This window comes from Ornithorhynchus anatinus, chromosome 13, assembly GCF_004115215.2.
Source record: "Ornithorhynchus anatinus isolate Pmale09 chromosome 13, mOrnAna1.pri.v4, whole genome shotgun sequence".
NCBI lineage: Eukaryota > Metazoa > Chordata > Mammalia > Monotremata > Ornithorhynchidae > Ornithorhynchus > Ornithorhynchus anatinus.
The window spans coordinates 20459161-20481863 of NC_041740.1; the positions used below are offsets into that span (position 1 = coordinate 20459161).

Here is a 22703-nt window from a genome sequence, read left to right on the forward strand (position 1 = left end):
ATGGGCTTCAAAGGCAAGGAAAGAGAGCAGTGGGGATGTGGGGGGGATTGAAATGGCGTGAAAGCGGCATTGGGGAGCGAGAGGAAATCAGGGATGTAAAGTAGGAGGGGGCAAGGTGATGGAGTGCTTAGATTAACTGCTGAACTGAACGCAGAGAGTAAAGCCGAGAGCGATACCAAGACTTCTGTACTGTTTAAACTGCCTTGAAAAAGCATCAGACACCATACAGAAGTCAAGGATCTGGAAAAGGATAAGCAAATTGCACTGCCCTGAGAAATTCACCCTTAAGGTTCTCCACAACGGACTGGTCGGTTCAATCACCAGTGCCAGAACTCTGCCTTACCTTTTCCCCATTCCTGACACTAAGCAATGATTCCAGATAGAATTGAATGGCTCTAAACTAGTCTAGAAGGTCTCCTGGCACCAAGAAAACCCCCAGCTCGGAGTGAGAGAATCCATGAACCTACTCCATGTCCTGAACAAATGACATTTTCTCTAGACCCCAAGCAGGTGCTGAAGTTGAAAGACTCAGTAGGGAGACATCTGCGTTCGAAACACATCATTTTTTTGCCACACGGAGTCCCGTCTTCCACATAGCCCAGGTCCGTCTCTTCTTCGAGCTTAACATGTCCACCGCTGAAACGGGAAACAAAAACAGCATCGCTGGAGATCGTATTCATTTCCGAGCCCCGTCACTGTATCGTGAATATTTTTCAGGGCCTTTGAGAGGTCAGGTGAGAAGCAGCTTGGCCTAGCGGATCGAGTACGGGCCCGGGAGTCAGAAGGACCCGGGTTTTAATCCCGGCTCTGTCACTTGTCTGCTGTGTAACCTCGGGCAAGTCACTTCGCTTCTCTGGGTCTCAGTTCCCTCATCTGTCAAACGGGGATGAAGAATGTGAGCTCTATGTGGCACGTGGAATGTGTCCAACCTGATTAGCTTGGATCTCCCTTTGATCCTCATGTGGGACATGGACCGTATCCAACCTGATTAGCTTGGATCTAACCCAGCACTTAGTACAGTGCCTGGCACAGAGTAAACACTAAACAAACACCATTAAAAACAAAGTCTCCCTCCTGAGCATGGGAACATCCAAAGAGGAAGATTTCCCCTCCCTTGGGCTGATGCTAGCACAGAAATATTAAATCAGGTGGCTCTCAGCAAGGACTGTCCAGTCAGGGTAGCATGAGCCCCATGGCCTTCTGGAAATCACTGCCCACATGCTCTCCCTGGAGGGAAGTACCCCACCACCCTCATTCATTCACTCGACCATATTTACTATGTGCAGAACACTGTACTAAGTGCTAGGGAGAGGACAACATAACACTAAACAGATACATTCCCTCCCTGCAATGAGCTCACAGTCTCACCCTCCCCATAGCTGATTCTCTCCCAACCTCCTTCTCCCGCAATCCTTCTCCCCTTTTCCTTTCCCATCCTTCTCTCTTCCTTTATAACAATAAGAATTATGGTATTTGTTAAGCACTTACTATGTGCCAGGCACTGTTCTGAGGTCTGGGGTAGATACAAGATAATCGGGTTGGACCCGGTGCCTGTCTCACATACAGCTCACAGTCTTAATCTCCATTTTCCAGATGAGGGGCCTGAGGACCACAGAAGTGAAGTGACTTGCCCAGGGTCAGAGAGCAGACAAGTGACGGAGCTGGGATTAGAACCCATGACCTTCTGACTCTCAGGCCCGTGCCCTATCCGTTAGACCATGCTGCTTCTCGTTTGACTCATCTGCAAAAAATGGATGCCGGCCTCTACGCTCATCAATTCCTGATGAATACCAAGAGTCCAATGTACTCTGTCCATTATTAGCTTCACGTACATCTATAAATCAATTTATATATTGAGCACTTGTGTGCAGAGCACTTGTTGTGTGCAGAGCACTTGGGAGAGAACAGTAAAACACAGTTGGTAGACACGTTCTAAATCCACAATGAGCTTACAGTCAAGAAGGGGAGATAGACGTTAATGTAAATAAATTATGGGTACGGACATAAGTGCTGCGGGGCTGAGGGGGGATGAATAAAGGGAGCAAATTCAAGTGCAAGGAGGACGTACAAGGGAGAGGCAGTAGGGGAAATGAGGGCTTAGTCGGGTAAGGCTTATTGGAGGAGATGTGATTTTAGTAAGGCTTAGAAGGTGGGGAGAGAGAATGTCTGTCTGATATGATGGAAGAGGGAGTTCCGGGCCAGAGGCAGTACGTGGGCGAGGGAGTGGCGACGAGATAGAAGAGATCGAAGAACGGTGAGTAGCTTAGCATTTGAGGAGCGACTGCTTACCGTGTACATTCAATCTAAGGGACGGATGTCTCTTCAGCTGGGGCTAGAGTAGAAAGATAAGTAGAATGATAAGAAAATAACTGGCCAACAAAGCCAGGTCACTTACCTGCAATTCAACGTCCTTCCTTGTTGAACGACTAAGGAGGATGTGATTTCACCATCCAGTTCTCCAAGCCTGGGGATATTCCCAATATTGGTGCAGAGAAGGTAACCACAAAGCACATCCCTATATCAACAAGGCAGCATCAATTAATACATGAATCAAAGATCTGCACTGTCGCTTCTATTATTAGGGGCTGCTAATAGGGCGTTTTGCAATTTCAATGATCCTTCCATTCAATGCCTGTAGCTTCCTGCTTGTGGGCAGGAATTGTAGCTACCAACTTTATCGCATTGTTCTCTCCCAAGTTTTCAGCACAGTGCTCTGCACCCGGGAAGTAACTGATGAATACCTCCGATTGATCGGTTGATGCAAATTCAAGGGCAAGAGGGGTTTGGATGAATTCACAGACGAGCAGTCCTTAATGAGTTACTAGAGAGAAGCAGCATGGTCTAGTGGATAAAGAACAGGTCTGGGAGTCAAAAGAACCTGGGTTCTAATCATGCTCTGCCACTTGTGGGCTGGGTGACCTCGGGCAAGTCACTTCACTTCTCTGGGCCTCAGTGACCTCATCTGGAAAATGGGGATTGAGACTCTGAGTCCCTTGTGGGGCAGGGACTTTGTCCAACCTGATTGGCTTGTATCCACCCCAACACTTAGTACAGTGCCTGGCACACAGTAAGTGCTGAACAAATACCATAATTATTAATTATATTATTATTACTAAGGGGCTCCTGAGGGGTTTCCGGAGGCTGGAACAGGGGCAGTTTGCTAGGGGCAATGATATTTCTGCTCCTTCTCCAACCCTGGTCCACCTCAGCACTGTATGAACACATCTGCAATTGGTCTGTCTCCCCTTCTAGACCGTAAGCTCCCTGAAGGCAGGGAACTAGTCTATCAAGTGTTTAGGCCAGTGCTCCATACCCAGGTGGCTCCCAATAAATATCACTGATTGATTGGAGATGACGGTGCCCAAAACGATAAAACCCTTATGCCACCACCAGACCCAAGAGGCCAAAAAATGTCTCATTTCATTTTTGGAAAAAACCCAAAAAACCTAGAACTTCATTCCTCAAAATTCCTATTGTGCCCCTAATTCCTTCAGAGTCAACACGAATATTTGGCCCAGAAGGAAGATGAGGGGTTTGCAGGAGAAGAAGAACTTGGAGCCTAAAACAAAATGTAAACAATCGACTCAGAGAAACTTTTCCCGCTTACTGTTTGTTGCACTGTATCCAAGTGTCCTTGTTTCGGCCACAGTTACCTTTCTCGGTGCCTTCAATATTGAGTTTCTCATAGCAGTAGTTGTCAGAAGCAGTTACTTCTAAAACAGAAAAACGGAGTACTTAATCTGCTAAAACGTCTTGCAACTAAAAGGAATGCAAAAATAAGGAATTGAATGTGGTGCATTGACAATTCCCTCCCGCCCTGCTCTTTCTCATGCTGCACTGCATTTTATAATTTGGATTCCTTTTCACTGCTGTGGTTTTTGAAACTGAGAAAATGGGGACACATTCAGAGTAGACAGCATTGACCTCAGGAGCTGGAAGCCTGCCCAGTATTTTCCATTTTGTTTCTTGGTCTCTGAAGCTCTATGCCTTTATTGATTTGTTTGTGGATTTATGATAAACAGGTGAGTAAGCACCGGAGAACCATCAAAATGTCAACAGTGCAGCTTTGCTCGGGAAAATTGGGCAAGGGATGTTGGGAATCAAGCAGCACCCTGCGAACATTCTGCAAATGACGTTCTGAGGTGAAAAGAATTGGAAACGTTTGCTAATAAAGCTCAGATTTCTACAGGATTGCTGAGGACGAGAGTCAAATTGGGACATGTTTTCTGAGATCGATGAGTTTCAGAATCTTCTAGATTGTAAGTTCGTTGTGGGCAAGGAATGTGTCTCATACTGTGTTGTTCCCTCCCAAGCAATTATACTGTGCTCTGCAGTAAGTGCTCAATAAATATAATCACATGTAACTGCCAAACAGTTTGGCAAAAGTGGTTACGTAACAAAAGTTTAATTCATTGTCCAGTGGAATGGTCTCTTGGAAACATCGTGGTTTAGGTTTGGAGACCACTCCAGATTTTCAAAAGGGACAATTGCCCCACCTGCCAAGCAGGGTATGAGCTCAGCATCTTCATCCAATGATGGGCAGGTGAGAAAATCCCATTCATTTATATTTAATGTGACCTAAGGATGGTGTCTCATATCTGGGAAAGAATGGAAAGGAAAAGGAAAAAAGATGTCAGGGGTACACTGGCTGCATGATCAATCAGCCAGTCACTGGTATTTATTGAGCACTTACTGTTTGCAGAGCACTGTACTAAGCACTTGGGAAACTACAATACAGTTTGGCTGCAGCCTCCAGGGTCAGGTGATATGATAGGGTCAGGTGCAGTGTGGCCTAATGGAAAGAACCTGAGCCTGGAAGTCAGAAGATTCTAACCTCAGCTCCATCATTTGTCTTGTGTGTGACCCTGGGCAAGTCACTTCACTTCTCTATGCTTCTGTTACTTTTGTAAAATAGGGATTAAAACTGTACCTCGATTTCATCTATCTCACCATTGATCTCTCTTCCATGTCCTGCTGCTGGCCTGGAACACCCTCCCCTCCTCAATCCAAAAGGCAGTGACTCTCCCCTGCTTCAAAGCCTTACTGAAGGCCCATCTCCTCCAAGAAGGCTTCCCTAAGTCCTCCTTTCCTTGTCTCCCACTCCTTTCTGTGCCCTCTGACTGGCTCCCTTTATTCATCCCCCTCCCAGCCCCACAGACTTATGTACTTACCTGTAACTTATTTAGGTTCTTATATTAATGTCTGTCTCCCCCTCTAGACTGTAAGCTCGTTGTGGGCACGGAATGTGTCCAACCTGATTAGCTTGTGCCTTCCCCAGTGTTTTAGTACAGTGCTTGGCACATGGTAAACACTAAGTACTATTAAAAAAAAAAAGGGGGGCCCTCTCAGCTTTGAAATGTACCTCCTCCACATTAGAATCTCCAAAGAACCAATCGACTTTTCATCGATATAAGGACCCAAGGCCCTACCGGTGAGCCCAGTATGCCAAAGCCATACTACAGAGTCCTCAGGAAATCTCCGTGGAAGCTCCTGGGAAGGTGGAACGGGGGTAGGGGGAAGAGTAACCTCCTGGCTCCATCTGAGAACAAGAACCAGTCAGGAATACTCACTCTCACCCCAGATGTATTTGCATTGCCTGGCCCTGGTTTTACACCTTCCTCCAAAGCAAATGCCCTAAAAATGGAAAGAGACACAACTTGACATGGCTGGAAAGAATAATCGTCAGGGGAGAAGGTGCTGAGGGGGAACAGAAGAAAAAAAAAACACACCGACAGAGCTGGGATAACTTTATGATTGTCTTATTTTTCAGCAGTTATTGAAAAATCTTACTCTATGGGAAAACGCATTTCATGCTAGGTTCGAGGAAAAAAGAAAAAAAAAATGAACATAAAGATGAAGCAAACTTACCTGAGAATCATCGCATGAATATCCATCCATTTTATGAACATTTGGAGCACACTGAAGAGACAGAACAGAATTATCCCACCAAAATACCGAGGAGAGAAACATCATTGCTTAGGTGTCCCAGGTTATAAATGAAGAATTATCCAGTCAAAACACAAAGATGAGAAACAACATTGCATAATTAAAATCAAAGGGTGTCTCACGGTGTAAGCGCACAAAGAGCTGCTTAAATCCTAGAATAAAATTTCCGGCAAGCGGGGCAAAAGTAAAATCTACTCGACAGCCCTGATTCTTCCCATGGTTGCTCCCTCAAAGTTCAAGCAAGAACGGTAAGCTCCTTCCGGGCAGGGATTGTGTCTACCAACCCTGTTGCTCTCTCCTAAATTCTTGGTAGAGTGCTCTGCACTCAGTAAGCGCTCAATAAACACCGTTGATTGATGAGAGGCCACAGGCCAAAAAGCCTCGCCACATGACATGGCATAATTAGAAGGCACATCCTTCTATCCCATAAGCTGGTTGTGGGCAAGTAACATGACTACCAATTCTGTTATACTGTACTCTCCCAAACGCTTAGTACTGTTTTCAATAAATATGATTAATTGATCGTTAGCCTGGACCACTCCAGAGTCAGTAATGACTGAAGAAGCAGGCACGGAGCCTGCAGACAATTCTCCTTGCCCGGAGGCTAACACTTCCTTTCCAGCTCAAGGATTTTAATATTCTTTAAACTTAAGTTCACCACCTGCTGAAATCTCTCTCCTAGGGGTATCCCAAGATGTTGCTTTTTGAAGTAGCAAAAATGTTTTCCCGGGTCTTAGGGAAAGCTCTTCAGACGATTACCTGGCTGGTGTTTCCTGTGCAGGTTTCAGAAATGTCACAATCATTCACGGCGTCCCGACACACGGTTCCTTTAGGTTGAAACTAAAAACAAATGCAAAAATCGACTTTTAAGAAGGGCCTAGAAGTATTAGGATTAAGTTAAAATGAGAGGAGGTTGGGCGCTTCCACTCGAAATAGCATAACTTTCAACGATCAATGAACAAATCCCCAAAAACAAACAATATGGTCTTTCATCTAATCAACTCAGCACTTAGTAAGGAGCTTGGTGGAGCATGTTTTAGGAGCTTGTATATCAACAGCCCCAAAAATTAATCATTTACACGATATGCATTCTGCTTCTTATGAGATGGCACATAGCCACTGTGTCGAAATGAACATAAGGAAGTATTTCCCGTGATCTGGGTCTGAACAGATTCTTACCTTACAGTTGTTACAGCAGAGCCCATCACTACATTGAGAGTCCTGAGTCAGTGTGCATTTTTGACAGCATTCTCCTCCTTCAATAGCACACTCCTGAGGAAACAAAAACACCTGTAAGCATCACAGGAGAAAGAGCTTTTTCTTTCCCCAGATTTCATTAAACTAATGTACTCTAGATCACCTCTGCCCAAACAGACAAATTCTAAATTATGCCTCGGAAGGGGTGTTGGGAGAGGAATTTTATTTACGGAAATATTTTATTGCTGTATTGTACTTCCCCAAGTGCTTAGTACAGTGCTCTGTACGTTAAGTGCTTAATAAATATGATAGAATGAATGAATGAGCTTCCGGGAATCGGCAGAAGCAGTGTGGCCGAGTGGCAAGAGCGAAGACCTTAGAGTCAAGGGACAGGCATTCTAATCCTGGCTCTGCTGCTTGCCTACTGTGTGACCTTGGGCAAGTCACTTAATTCCTCTGGGCTTCAGGGTCCTCATCTGTAAAATGGGCATTCAATACCTGTTCTCGCTTCCCCATAGACTGTGACATATGGGACGGGGACTGTGTCTCACCTGATTATCTTGTAACTGTCCCAATGTTTAGTAGAGTGGCTGGCGCTTAGCAAGCCCTTAAATGTCATTATTATTATCCCCCCCAAATCAAACTTGATGTGGTGGGAACCAAACTAGGTAGTCAGATCTCTCGGTCTTGCCTTCCATTTCCTTCCTCCTCTTCCGCCACTCTGACCCAAAGCACGGGCCTTTACTGAAAATGGGCAAATGCCTGAGGACCCTTGGGGTCAGGGGCCAGTTCCACTGTTTTTCTTTCTCTCTCCTTCCTCACGACACCCTCAAAACCCCGCTCCCTCAGAGCTCGGGCCTAAGATTACCCATTAACTCTAGGGAAAAGTTGGGTTTCCTGAGGACAGTCTGTCCACAATAACCACCCCCTCTCCCCAGCACACTTTTTTTGGGGTATTTGTTAAGTCCTTACTATGTGCTAAACATTGGGGTAGATACAAGCTAATCAGATTGGACCCAACCCATGTCCTATGTGGGGCTTGTAGTCAATGCCCATTTTACAGATAAAGTAACAAGCACAGAGAAGTGAAGTGACTTGCCCAAGGTCACACAGGAGGCAAGTGTTGGAGTCGGGATTATAACCCAGATCCGTCCAACTCCAAAGACTTGTGCTGTATCCATTAGGCCATGCTGCTGCTTCTTAGGACAATAACCTCTCCACACTCAATCTCCCAGACTATCCCGTGCTATATAGACTGTAAGCTTGCCTCTAGATTGTCAGCTCAAGATGGACAGGGAACGTGTCTACCAACTCTCTTGTACTGTATAAGTGCTTAGTACAGGGCTCTGCACCCAGTAAGCGCTCAATAAATACCACTGATGGATATAGGCGTAAGGCATGGGAACTGGACCATCAGATCGAGGATCGTGTCTACCAATCTATTTTATTGTACTCTCCCAAGCGCTCAGTACAGTGCTTGGCCCCCGGTAAGTGCTCAATAAATACCAGTGATTGATGGATTGTTTGATCGGTAAGACAGGGAAAACTTACAGCCTGCGTACCACAATCACACTCTTCTCCGACTTCCACGAAGCCATTGCCACATTCTGGGGGATCGAGGAGCTGAGGAAGGAAAAAAATCAAAGGACGGGAGAGAACATACACACAGACGACACCCCCCACCCCTCCACACACACAAAAAACAATCATTCCTTGTGATCTCAAGAAGCTCCTCACATTTACTGACTCCCTGCCAGCATCTGTATCCAAGTGCTTAGTACTGTGCTTTGCATACAGCAAGCACCCAATTAAATATACTTGAATGAAGTATTCTCCCAAGCGCTCGGTACAGTGCTTTGCACATAGTAAGAGCTCAATAAATATGATCGATTGATCTGAATGACACAACTGGATTTTCCCAGGTTAGTGGAAATATTTTAGAACTTCAGCCACCTGATATTTCTATTTTAGTTTCTCTTCTGAATTTCTTTTAAAACAACATCTAGTAAAAGCCTCAAATGGATGAGGCAGCTATGAGTGATATGAACTGAGCCAAATCTGTTTTTGAGCTCTCTTTCCACCGAAGTCTAACCTAAATGTCACCTTCGTGACCCTTTGTGAATACAAAGCAGGGAGTGTGATTTTTTTCTCCTCCTAGACTTTTGAAGTGTCCCAAATTCAATCAGTCAATTCCCCAACTCACTGAAGATATAACCTCCCAGAATAACCCAACTCCTTCGGGCTGGTTTCCAATTATCTTTTGTTAGTAAGAATGTCGACTTCATTTATGTTATTCTCCAGGTTGACAATTTGCTATCTACATAGTCCTTCAAAACTGTGGAATTTTTTTACATGTAAAAAAAAAATACATTCAGCATTTGAAACTACTGACCTGATTTTAATTACTCCCTCACAAGAAATAAAAATAGGTGTTTTGTGACTATACTTTGGGAACTAAATGATGCGATTAGGCTAAGGCTAGCTACAATTATCAGATTCTGCTAGGTGACTGCTATGTTTCTATTCATGTTCGTGCAGTGTAGTCAGAGGTGATAAAAGCCAGAGAAGAAAGCAGGCGGAAATGGGGTGATTTACAAGTCAGAGTACCCTTTCTAAATGGACTTTGGGATCCAAAGTAGGGGGACTTTAAGGCTGAAACTGCTGCCAGGGAGGATAGGCCTCTCTTCCCAATATCTGGAATGTATTAAACCTGGATAAAAATATAACGAATGGACTCTTCTGAAATCTGCTCAGTTTCTCTTAGCCTATTTTATTTTCAGAGTGGAACAAAGGGGCAAAGGACTTCATCAACAGAGAAAAATAAAATACAGTTTATTCCCAGACCCGCTTAGCAGCAGACAGACTGAAGAGCTCCTCTAGCAAGTCCAGCTTCTATAAATGGAGCATGAATTGACTGAACTAGAGTATGTTATTTCAGAAACGAGTCACTGTTACCTTAGATGGTTTATTGAAGAGGCAGGCTCCCCCTCCATTATTTAAAAAGTTGTGATACTCGTCCACATTACACTGGGAAAATCTCTTCGGGAGGTAATAGCTGTAAGAAAATAATGAAGTCAATAGCCATCTATTCCTTCCCAATTGTTAAACTGCACAGTGTTGCCTAGTGGATCGAGCACGGGCTTGGGAGTCAGAGGACCTGGGTTCTAATCCCAGCTCCGCCACCTGTCTGCTGTGTGACCTTGGGCGAGTCACTTAACTTCTCGGCGCCTCAGTTTCTTTATCTGTAAAACGGGGACTAAATCCTACTCAATCAGTGGTATTTATTGAGTAATTACTGTGTACAGAGCACTGTACTCTCCTTCCTACTTAATAATAATAATGTTGGTATTTGTTAAGCGCTTACTATGTGCCGAGCACTGTTCTAAGCACTGGGGTAGACACAGGGGAAGCAGGTTGTCCCACGTGGGGCTCACAGTCTTAATCCCCATTTTACAGATGAGGTAACTGAGGCACCGAGAAGTTAAGTGACTTGCCCACAGTCACACAGCTGACAAGGGGCAGAGCTGGGATTCGAACTCATGACCCCTGACTCCAAAACCCATGCTCTTTCCATTGAGCCACGCTGCTTCTACTTAGGCTGTGAGTCTCAGGTAGGAGAGGGACTGTATCCAACCTGATTATCTCATATCTATCCCAGCACTTAGTAAAGCACTCGGCACACAGTAAGCATTTAAAACTACCATAATGATTACGATCGGTGTAAAGCGAAATCATTTTCTTAATAAACTCACATTTGCAATACTAAAAGCTAAAATGTATTCAGGAGTGCTTGCATTCCCAGAGAATTTAAAAATAGGAACTAAAAAGAAAATAGGGAAAGTAAACAAGTAATTTATCAGAAAATAACCATGAAAGTTGAAAATATTTTGAGACCATTTAATTTCTACCCCAAGTCAAAATACAGTGCCTTGTTCTGCTTGAAGGTTTATGCTGTAGTTTCTCTGATCCCAAGGTTAAGGATTGCAATAGGAGCTCAGCAAGTTTACACCTGGCCTGCTCGATTATCAGACACTTAGGAAAATTGAGCCAGGAAAAGAATCCTTCAATCCGAGGCATTTAAAAAACAGGACTGTAAACAAATGGTGAGTGCACTAAATAACTCAACTGACGATAACCTAAAAAACCAGTAGTGAGCCTGGACTGCTCTCTCATCTGAACACTACAATACCAGAGAATTCCTCTTAAAATGAAACTAGGAGTTAAGCTAACATGGTGCCTTGTAGATGGGCTACTGCTGTTTGAGTTGTTTGAAATTATCACCTCCATGGATTTGGCAACAGGGGGTTGAAGCCATCTGCTTCTCACCACAGGTTTTGGGGCAGGGGGTGTAGAGGGAGCTAATGCCCCATCTCCCTCCTACCGTTCTTCTCCACACTCCTTCCGTGAGTTGTCTACACCCTCTGTCTCTAGTTTCTCTCCTCCAATTCTTTCCTTGACCCCCTCCAATCTGGCTCCCGCCCCTTTCGCTCCAAAGAAACCACCCTCTCAAAGGTCACCAGTGACCTCCTTCTTGCCAAATTCCAACAGCTTCTACTCCATCCTAATCCCCCTCGACCTCTCAGCTGCTTTTGACACTGTCCACCACTTCATCCTCTTGAAACCTTACCTTACCCTTGCTTCACTGACATTGTCTTCTCCTGGTTCTCCTCATCTCTCTGGCTGCTCATCAGTCTCTTTCGCAGGCTCCTCCTCTGCCTCCCAACCCTTAAATGTGTGTGTGTGGGGGGGTGCCTCTAGGCTGAGTTCTAGGCCCCCTTCTATTCTCCATCTATACCCACTCCCTCAGAGAACTCTTTTGCCCCCAAACGTCAACTACCATCTCTACATTCCAAAGGAGGTCAACTCCCACTGACTGATTACAGGAAGTCAAGACTTAAAATTTGCCCCACCCATGAGAAAAGTGTTTTCTCTTTTTAGCAGGTTTGTGGAGCTGATTCACAGAAGAAAACCCACAGCACAAACAAAATCCCAAACAAGGCAAGCCTCGGTTAAACAAAATGTTTTATCTGGTGCTCTGCATTCACATCCAATGCCAGTAGCCCCCTGCCATCACCAGACAGAGCTACCCTCTACTCCTTAAGTCTCCTCTGGGCTGTAAACTCATTGTGGGCAGGGACCTGTCTGTCCTGTTGTTATATGGTACCCTCCCAAGCGCTTAGTAGAGTACTCTGCACACAGTAAGTGTTCAAACAATACAACTGACTAGTCTACTGCCTTCTTTGGGCAGCCCCTGTTAATAATAATAATAATAATAATAATAATTTTGGTATTTGTTAAGCACTTATTAAATGTCAGGCACTGTACTATGCACTAGGGTGGATATAAGCAAATCAGGTTGGAAATAGTCCCTGTCCCACATAGGGTTCACAGTCTTATGCCCCATTTTATAGATGAGGGAACCGAAGCACCGAGACGTGATGTGACTTGCCAAAATTCACACAGCAGACAGGTGGAGGAGGCAGGATTGGAACCCCTGACCTGCTGATGCCCATGCCCGTGCTCTACCTGCCATCCTGCTTCCAGAGAAAGTAAGGAGGTCCTGGCTGGAGGCTGAATTCAAGTTCTCTCTTTCCCCATGGATACCGGGATACCGGACTACTCACTGCAACTAGGAAAAGACTACTGAGTTACTTACTAATCCCAGTTAAATTGGAGGCAGGGAATAATAATAATTGCGGCATTTGTTAAGCACATACTATGTGCCAAGCACTGTTCTAAGCATTTGGGTAGATACAAGTAATCAGGTCGGGCACATTCCCTGTTCCACATTCGGCTCACGGTCTTAACCCCCATTTTACAGATGAGGGAACTGAGGCCCAGAGAAGTTAAGTCACTTGCCCAAGGTCACACAACAGACATGTGGCAGAGCCGGGATCAGAACTCACGTCCTCTGACTTCCAGGCCTGTGCTTTTTTGTGGTAGAGTGGACAGAGCGTGGGCCTGGGAGTCAGAAGGACCTGGGTTATCTTATATCTAGCCCAGTGCTTAGTACAGAGCCTGACACATAATAAATCCTTAACAAATGCCTTTTACAAAAAACCCAAAAAAACATGGCTGTACTGTACTCTCCAAAGTGCTTAGAGCAGTGCTCTGATGCAGAAAGCACTCAATAAATACCACTGATTGACATTTATTAAATGAAACATTTTTGGCAAGAATAGGCTCACTTACCCCATGTCTCCCATTATGCAACCAGACCAGGTGTCTTCACACTCACACTCACCTAAGAAGAAATTAAATGGCTTTTTAGAAATCTGAAATCAAGCAGTTAACCTATTTGTCCTTTTAAAAATCTATTTGGTGCTAGCGCCTGCAAAAATCACTTGAAAAATATCATCTCGCCTTTCAGTTTTCCTCACACCTCAAAGGTCGAGCAAAGTTTACTCATTTTTCCTTTTCCAAGCAGGGGTTATTTCAGCCCCACAACAGTTATACACATGTCCTTAATTTATTCATATCAGTATTTATATATATTTAATTATACCAATTTTATACTCTCCTTGTGGGCAGGGACCAATTCTCTTGTATTATTCACTCCCAGTTGTATTCTGCACACGGTAGACACTCGATAAATACCACTGATTGACTGCTCTACATCCATTTTTAAAAGGTAATTCATCATATCTCAACAATACAGGTGGCTCAAAAAGAGCAAATCCACATTTCACCCCAGGGGTTTTCATTTCCAAAGGAAGGTGGGTTTTAATTAGTGTCAGAGCATCCATAGGAAGAGGGTCAGAGGGGTCAAGTGTTGTTCCTGGCACTGCCTCAATTCAGTTATGAATCCATCAATCAGTGGTATTTATTGAGTGCTTACTGTGTGCAGAACACTGTACTAAATGACAGAAGTGTGAGATATTCCTCTCTTTGGTGAGCTTCCTGACGACACAGAGTTCATTAATAATACAAATCATGGTATCCGTTTAAGTGCTTGCGATGTGCCGAGCACTGTACTTAAGCGTTGGAGTAGAGACGAGATAATTAGGGGTTCCACATGGGGTTCACAGTATAAGTAGGTGGAAAACGCAATTCAGAGAATTATTTACATCTATGTCTGTCTCCCCTTTTAGACTGTAAGCTCACTGTGAGTAGGGAATGTGTTGTACTCTACCGAGAGCCTAGAACAGTTCTCTGCAACAGTAAAAGCTCAATAAATACCACTAATTGATCGATTCGGAGTCAGAGGCCGAGCGAGGCGCTTATCAAGAGGGCCTGCCTTGGAGGCTCTATTTCTTCTCACATTTAAAGTACAATTAGTGCTTTTGGCTACACCTTTAGGTCTATAGGGCCATTCTGAAAAACTGCTAAGATTGCCAAAAGTAACATGGCCCAGTGGAAAGAGCATGGGCTTAGCAGCCCCGATCCTGGATTCTAATCCGGCCACTGACTGCTGTTGGACCTTCGCCAAGTCGGTAAACTTCTTTGTGCCTCAGTCCCCTAATCTGCAAAATGGGGATTAAAACTGTGAGCCCTGTGTGGGACAGGGACTGTGCCCAACCCGATTATCTTGTGTCTACTCCAGTGACTAATGTATAGTAAGCTCTTAACAAATATCTTATCAGTAAAAGCCATACTATCTGACAGTTTGCCAACCAGAAAGCCCTAGTAACTAGCATTTTGGCTGCCACCCAAAAACAATAACAATTTTGGCTAACTGATGATCTGTGGGTCATACCCCCACTGAGCAGGAGAGTTTACAATAATGAGAATATGTTTCAGTTCTCCTGTGGTGGGGAGGACTTGTAAAATATATGAAGAGGTTCTGGAAGCCTCTCAGGTGATTTTTACATGGCAGGGTCAAGTGAGGTGTGGTTTGGCCTAGAGGATAGAGCACGGGCCTGGAAGTCAGAAGAACCTGGGTTCTAATCCCGGCTCTGCCTCCTGCCAGCTGTGTGATCTTAGGCAAGTCACCTCACTTCTCTGTGACTCAGGAACCTCATCTGTAAAATGGGGATTGAGACCGAGCCCCATGCGGGACAGAGACTGTGTCCAATATGACAATTTTGTATCTATCCCAACGCTCGGTACAGTGTCTGGCACCTAGTAAGCATTTCACAAATACCAAAAAAAAGTGGTCTAATTGAATCTGATCGGTAACTGCTCTCTCGACAAGGTCACTTTCAGTGTGGAGGGATCCCAGGGAAAGGCCTGAGACCAGCTTCAAGAGGACTGTTAGTGGGAATTCTAACTCTGGTTTAGTCCTCTGAATGATGGAAGCAGAGTGCCCTCTTGGCAGTCGTGACCAGGAGCTCTGCGAGCATGAGAGGATGGAGATCTGAGGGAGTAGGGTGCCACGAGGTTGGGACTTGGAAGGAACAGGGCGTCCAGGAGATAGGGCTCTGAGGGAGTGGGGCATCAAGGAGATAAGACTCTGAAGGAGTGGGAAGTCAAGGAGATAGGACTCTGAGGGAGTGGGGTGTCAAGGAGTTAGAACTCTGAGGGAGTGGTAAATCAAGGAGACAGGACTAAGGGAGTGGCAAATCAAGAAGATAGGACTCTGAGGGAGTGGGGAGTCAAGGAGATAGTACTCTGAGGGAGTGGGGCGTCAAGGAGATAGGACTCTGAGGGAGTGGGGAATCAAGGAGATAGGACTTTGAGGGAGTGGGGCGTCAAGGAGATAGGACTCTGAGGGAGTGGGGCGTCAAGGAGATAGGACTCTGAGGGAGTGGGGAGTCAAGGAGATAGTACTCTGAGGGAGTGGGGCGTCAAGGAGATAGGACTCTGAGGGAGTGGGGAATCAAGGAGTTAGGTCTCTGGGGGAGTGGGGTGTCAAGGAGATAGGACTCTGGGGGAGTGAGGCGTCAAGCAAATAGGTCTCTGGGGGAGTGAGGCGTCAAGGAGATAGGACTCTGGGGGAGTGGGGAGTCAAGAAGAGAGGACTCTGAGGGAGTGGAATGTCCGGGGGATGGCCCTCTGAGGGAGTGGTGAGTCTGGGGAATGGGCCTCAGAGAATAGGGTGTCCAGGGGATGGCCCTCTAAGGGAGGAGGTTCTGAGCCAGAATTCAATGGGACGGGGATCTGAGGGAGCCCCAAGTCCACGGGATGGGTTTTGAGGGAGTGGGGCTTCGAAGGGATTGGGTTCTGAAGGAATAGGGTGTCCAGGGATGGGGTCCTATGGGAGTGGGGTACTGAGGGAATGGGGTGACAAGGGAATGACGTTCTGAAGGAGTGGTGAATTGAGGGGATGGCATTCTCAGCGAGTGGGGAGTTGAGGGGATGGGGTTCTGAGGGAGCCGGAGCTCCGCAGGTTGGGACCGCAGAGCTCACGGTCTCTTTTGCTCTTGTGCATCCGTTGCTTGCTGCTGCCCTGCTTCCTCCACCTCAGGCCCCTTTCCTGTCCTTTCTCCTTATCCTTTGCTCTTTGCCCTACAAAGGACAGGGTTGGGAGTCAGAGGGCATGGTTCTAATCCCACTTCTGCCACTTGCCTGCTGTGTGACCTTGGGCAAGCCACTTCATTTCCCTGTGCCTCAGTTACTTCATCTGTAAAATGGGGATTAAGGCTGTGAGCCCAATGCGGGACAACCTGATTACCCTGTATCTAGCCCAGAGCTTAGTACACAGAACCTAGTAAGTGCTGAACAAGTACCATAATTATTATTATTTTAAAAGGGGTTAGTAGGAGGAGCCATGGGGTTCTGGTCTGTGTCCGCCGTGGCTGCGGCCAACATCCCATATTTTTCCAACACTAAGACTCCTCTGTGGAAGTCTTCCAGCTGGGACAGGCACTTCTTGTCATTCTCATTGCTTCTCCATAAGGTAACGGACACCAGTGACACCTCGTCTCTTCCTCCAGGGAATCTTTTTTTTTTTTAGATAAAAAAAAATCAACTGATTGTGTTTACTGAGCCCTTACGGTGTTCAGAGCACTGTATTAAGCGTTCAGGAGAGGACACTACAACAGAGTTGCTGGACACGTTCTCTGCCCACAACGAGTTTCCACGAGTTCGAAATTAGCCCAAAGGAGCCGAGACCCCTTACAGCAGTGTGGCCTAGTGGATAGAGCCCGGGTCTGAGAGTCAAAAGGACCTGGGATCTAATCCCGACTCCGCCACCTGTCTGCTGTGTGGCCTTGGGCAAGTCACTTCACTTCACTGGGCTTCTGGAAAATGGGGATTAAGATTGTGAGCCCCATGTGGGACAGGGACTGTGTCCAAACTGATTTGTTGTATCCACTCCAGTGGTTAATACAGAGGTTGGCACATAGTATGTGATTAACAAATACCAAAATTATTATTTTATTATTCTTATTACAGCCCCAGGCTCTACAGCGGATGCCCAGGGCCTATGTTTAGCATTGAGGTGAGCTCACCAGGACACCAGATGCAATCGATCAGTACCCCTTTACATAGTCATTGATAAAAAGAAATATGCTAGGCAAAGTTTTTTGGCTGCTGGAAGGCTATCTAACCCAGCAAACACATTATAATAATAATAATATTGATAATAATAATAACAATTTTGGTATTAGTTGAGCATTTACTGTGTAAGCGTTCATTATGGCCACTGGGGTGACCGACTTGAATACTTTGCATTCAAGGTTGTCCGACTTGAATACTTGGCATCTGCCCCAGTGCCTAGTATAGTGCTTGGCATATAGTAAGTGCTTAACAAATACCACATTGTTATTATTACTATTGCAGTGTATCTGCTGGGTTATATAGCCTTTCAACCATCAATAAACTTTGCCTAACTTTTTTTTTTTTTTTTAAATCAATGACTGCTTAAGTGGCCTATCAAGCAGGGAATTGAGAGCGAGCAGAAAAATTTCTAGGACAGAATTTCTGAATTCCTAATTCCAACTCCAAAGAAACCTTACAAACACGGAATTGATTCCATATACCATAGATGAATAGTTTTTTTTTTTGTTTTTTTTTTTACAACTTACCACTTACTATCTTTCTTCTGTCTGAGAAAATACCAAGATTATGAGCTAATGACTGCGCCAGTGTAACAGCCATTAAATCCGTTTTTCCAAACTGAAAGAAGAGCAAAATTGGAAAAATAAAATGGGAACAGATCAAAACGCAGGAAATTATCATTTGAATGAGCAATTTCTAGACATTTATCCCAACACAGATGCAACATCCACCTAAAATATGAGGCTTAATAGTGCAATCTTCCAGCAAATTCTTGACTGTCCAGGGCTTAGAACGCGAGACTGATAGGGAGAAGTTTACATACGACCATGTGCAAATTTTACCTGGAACTATTTCTGTTAAATTTTCAAGTTTTGTTGCTCAGTAAAAATGAACTTCGGATTCGTCAACATAGTACAGTGCTGTTCCCACAGTAAGCCCTGTTCTTTATTCATTCATTCAGTCGTACTTATTGAGCACTTACTGTGTGCAGAACACTGTACTAAGTGCTTGAAAAGTACAATTCTTTAGACAGAAAGCCCTGCGTGGGACAGGGACTGTGTCTGAAATATGCAAATTATATAAGTGTCTCATTTATGCACTTGCATCTATGACATCTGGATATTTGATACTCGCCTCATCTCCAACTCCACAATATTGGAACAGTGCTTAGCACATAGTAAGCGCTTAACAAATACCATAATTATTATGTTCATATTTTTAAATTTTATTATAAATGACATTTATTTATAACGATCTCTCCCCCTGTACACTATAAGACTGTTAAGGGCTGGGAACGTGTCTTCTAATTCTGTTGTAGTGGACTCTCCCAGGTACTTAGTACAGTGTTCTGCACATAGTAAGCATTCAATAAGTATGACTGATAATTGACTGATTGCTACTGCAACAAAGGAAGCAGCATGGGCTAAAGGAAAGAGCACAGACCTGGACTCAGAGGACCTGGGTTCTAATCCCACCTCTGCCACTTGCCTGATGTTTGACTTGGGCAAATCAGTTCACTTCTCTAGGTCTCAGTTCCATCGTCTGCAAAATGAGGATTCAATACCTGTTCTCCCTGCTACATTGACTCTGAACTCTATGAGGGACCCAATTATTTTGGATCTACCCCAGAGCTTAGTACAGTGCTTGGCACACAGTAAGCGCTGTACAAATACCACTAGTATTATTATTATAATCTCAACTATTCCCCAAACTTTTCTTGCTGATTTGTTGTCCTTCAGGCTACTGCAATTTGCCCTGCTAATCTCCTTGCCCCTCAGCCCTATTTAGACTCGAAGAAATTTCTTTCAGGACACAATTTATAGACTCCTGTGAATTTGTGTGGCTGAATTCTGGGGTTTTTTCACTCTAAATTCCCTTATCTTTGTGGGGTGATTCCAACCAAATGGGAAAGTAAAGAGAACTAATTTTAGTGGCATTAGAGGAATAGTCCTCCAAGGACAAAACGGATCTAATGACTAAATGGGGATAAGACTCTTCTATGTACTGGGAGGACATGTGTAAATTCAACTTTCCTGGACAAGCCCATGTGGATTAAATCATCATCTGCTCTTCAAGGTTTTGGGTGATGTACTTCCAGTGAAAAAATACCGACTGGCTCGGGGAGATTTCACAAATGCCGGTTTTGATTCTCCCGATGTAATGTTCCTTCAAACTGCAGCTTTGAATGGCTAATTCTGGCTGTTTCCACAGATCTGCCTATTCCCACATTGCACTGTAGGATGCTGAGAAATTAGGAAATTGGGTAGAAGCCAGTATGACTCATGTCTTGGCATCCGGCGTGGTAGGTTATTGTTAGGGAGGAAGACCGCAGCCTTTAAAATCCTTTCAAAATAGCTGGAAAAGAGGATTGAAAGGACGGGAAGCGAGGATTAGAAGCCCCATGGTGGGAAGGCCCCGGTCTTGCCTTACCTTCCCTGGAGCACTTGGGATGCTGTGGGAGGAGACTGGCTCCTCTGTCAATAATGGGCAAGCCTCTTCCCCCAGGTCTGAGTTCTATTCATTTAATCGGATTTATTGAGCGCTAACTGAGTGCAGAGCAATGTACTAGGCGCTTGGGAGAGTACAGTGCAACAATAAACAGATATACTGAGGGAGAATTGGGAGGGCCAATTTAGTTTGGCTCTTCCTCTGGTGTAAACCTGACCTGCTCTCCTGAGACCCAACCTGAGGAGATTGGATCTGATAAAATCTCTCCTTCCGCTTAAGGTTCCCCTAGGGAATAAAAGAAGCTAGGGTGATTTAATCTGGGGGTTCCCTTATGCGAAACCCCCTTCCCAGCCATTTCCCTAAGCAAAGGCTTCAGGCACTCCTACGGTCAAAACCCATAGAGTCTGATTTTATTTTTTATGATCGTTGTTAAATGCTTACTAGGTGTCAGACACTGTACTAAGCGCTGGGGTAGGCACAAACTAAACAGGAACGACACAGTCCACGTCCCACAGTCATAATCCCCATTTTCCAGATGAGGGAACCGAGACCCAGAGAATAATGCTGGTATTTGTTAAGCGCTTACTATGTGCAGAGCACTGTTCTAAGCGCTGGGGTAGATACAGAGTAATCAGGTTGTCCCACGTGAGGCTCACAGTTAATCCCCATTTTACAGATGAGGGAACTGAGGCACAGAGAAGTGAAGTGACTTGCCCACAGTCACACAGCTGACAAGTGGCAGAGCTGGGAGTCGAACTCATGACCTCTGACTCCAAAGCTCACGCTGCTTCCCAACTCTTCCCAGGTCTCACAGCAGACGAGTGACGAAGCTGGGATTAGGTCTTTCTGTCTCCCAGGCCCGGGCTCTAACCACTAGACAACACTGCTTCTCTGTTCATCAGGTCACTAAGATGGCCCTAGCAGTTTCGAACCTCGGTCGTTTTCAGTGTTGCCTTGTAAATCTCAACTTCGGTATTTCCTGTGTTTATAGTCTCTCCCATCTGTCGTACTGATTAAATCCCGGCTGTTGTCGTTATCTTGCTCGACAAGCTGGTTCAGCCCCAGGAGCTGGAATTTCATCTGGGTCCTGGCTGAAGCTTTTAATAATACATTGGCCTGGTTCGCCTTAAATACCGGATGGCTAACCTGGGGCCTAGTTTGGCTTTTATGCAGTTTAGCGTCCCTGATTTCAAGCCCAGAGGCAAGAGGCTCCCAAGTCTCACAATTATGTCGTCCACGCGGTATTCTAAAACAGCAAATGCGTTTCTGCAAGTCTTAAGAGAAGAGGGAATTCTAACTTTAGCTTCTGAATACTGGAAGAAACAAAGGCTGATATTTTCCCCTTACAATTTATGTCACTGCAAAATCGAGGCTTCCTCTTCTGGAAATGGCAGCATAGAATTAGTGTTTAAACCACTATTCTCATTTTCAGTTTAGCAGGAATGGTAAGAGTGTTAGTAGGAGGGTAACAAAACTGATATTTCTAAGGTTACTTCTTAGGCTACTGTTATTTTTTTAAGTTGTATTTGTTAAGTGCTCACTATGTGGCAGGCACTGTATTAAGCACTGGGGTAGATACAAGCTAATCAGGTTGGATACAGTTCACGTCCCACATGGGGCTCACAGTCTTCGCCCCCCCCCCCCCCCCCCAATTTTTTTTTTTTTTTCAGATGAGGTAACTGAGGCACAGACAAGTTAAGTGACTTCACTGAAGGGAACGTATCTACCAACTCTGCTGTATTGTCCTCTCCCAAGTGTTTAGTCCAGGGTCTTACACACAGCAAGCGCTCAATAAATATCACTGACAATTGATGATAAACAATATCAGTATGAGTACTTTCTCAAAAATGTGCTACTTACTAGAGGAGTCCTCTAAGGGAGGCAGTATGGCTTAGTAGAAAGAGCCCAGCTCTAGGACTCAGAAGGACTTGGGTTCTAACTTTGGCTCTGCCACGTCTGCTATGCGACCTTGGGCAAATCTCTTTGCTTCTCTGTGCCTCAGTTCCCTCATCTGTAAAAGGGGGATGAACGCTCTGAGCCCCTAGGGGGAAAGGGACTGGGTCCAACCTGATTAGCTTCTATCTACCCTAGCTCCTGACGCGTAGTAAAATACCATAAAAAAAGGGGGAGAGTCTCATACAACTTGACATTTGGATCTCGTTTTCTGTACGGCAACGGGGCTCGGATGGGAGAGGAGGTCGTTCCCATGAGAAGACCGAAGCAACCCTGAGAATACCTACTTCGTTCACTCCTCCACCTTTTAGCAGGGAGCAGATTCCACCGACGTAAGCGGCTCCACTGCGGCTGCTTTCGAAGCGACTTCCCCTTTCAGGAGAGAGAACAGAAAGATGTTGTCAGAAGAGAAAGAGGCCATGTATGTGGAAATGTCAAATTCAAAACAGAGAAGCTTCATACCACCTCATACTGCCGATTTGCCACAGTATTTCCATCCTGTCTTAGTCATAAACAAGCTCGGGTTTTTTCGCTTTCTTTAAAAAAAAAATCTGTACTTGTTTAGCGTTTGCTACATGCCAGCTGCCGTACTAAGCGCTGGGGTAGATACAAGCTATAAGATTGGACATGGTTATCTTCCCACGTGGGGCTCCCCGTTTCTACAGATGAGGAAACTGAGGCACCGAGAAGTGAAGTGACTTGCCCCAGGTCCCACAGCAGACAAGTGGCGGAACTGGGATTAGAACCCAAGTCCTTCAGCCTCTAGCCACTAGGCCATG

The 22703-nt window shown here is 45.1% G+C and overlaps 1 protein-coding gene across 1 annotated transcript in view; it reads right to left on the bottom strand.

The window, feature by feature from the left end:
* The window catches only part of ADAM22 (ADAM metallopeptidase domain 22), a 113939-nt gene that overhangs the window by 36692 nt on the left and 54544 nt on the right, over positions 1-22703 (bottom strand). Inside the window, exons 12-23 of the mRNA XM_029077711.2 lie at positions 22212-22296; positions 18051-18141; positions 13336-13387; positions 10099-10198; positions 8695-8766; positions 7126-7218; positions 6706-6786; positions 5869-5919; positions 5571-5634; positions 3608-3713; positions 2396-2515; positions 468-636 (exon numbers count right to left, since the gene is read on the bottom strand). Of these exons, the coding sequence (XP_028933544.2) occupies positions 468-636; positions 2396-2515; positions 3608-3713; positions 5571-5634; positions 5869-5919; positions 6706-6786; positions 7126-7218; positions 8695-8766; positions 10099-10198; positions 13336-13387; positions 18051-18141; positions 22212-22296 (1084 nt within the window). The remainder of the gene's footprint in view (positions 1-467; positions 637-2395; positions 2516-3607; positions 3714-5570; positions 5635-5868; positions 5920-6705; positions 6787-7125; positions 7219-8694; positions 8767-10098; positions 10199-13335; positions 13388-18050; positions 18142-22211; positions 22297-22703) is intronic.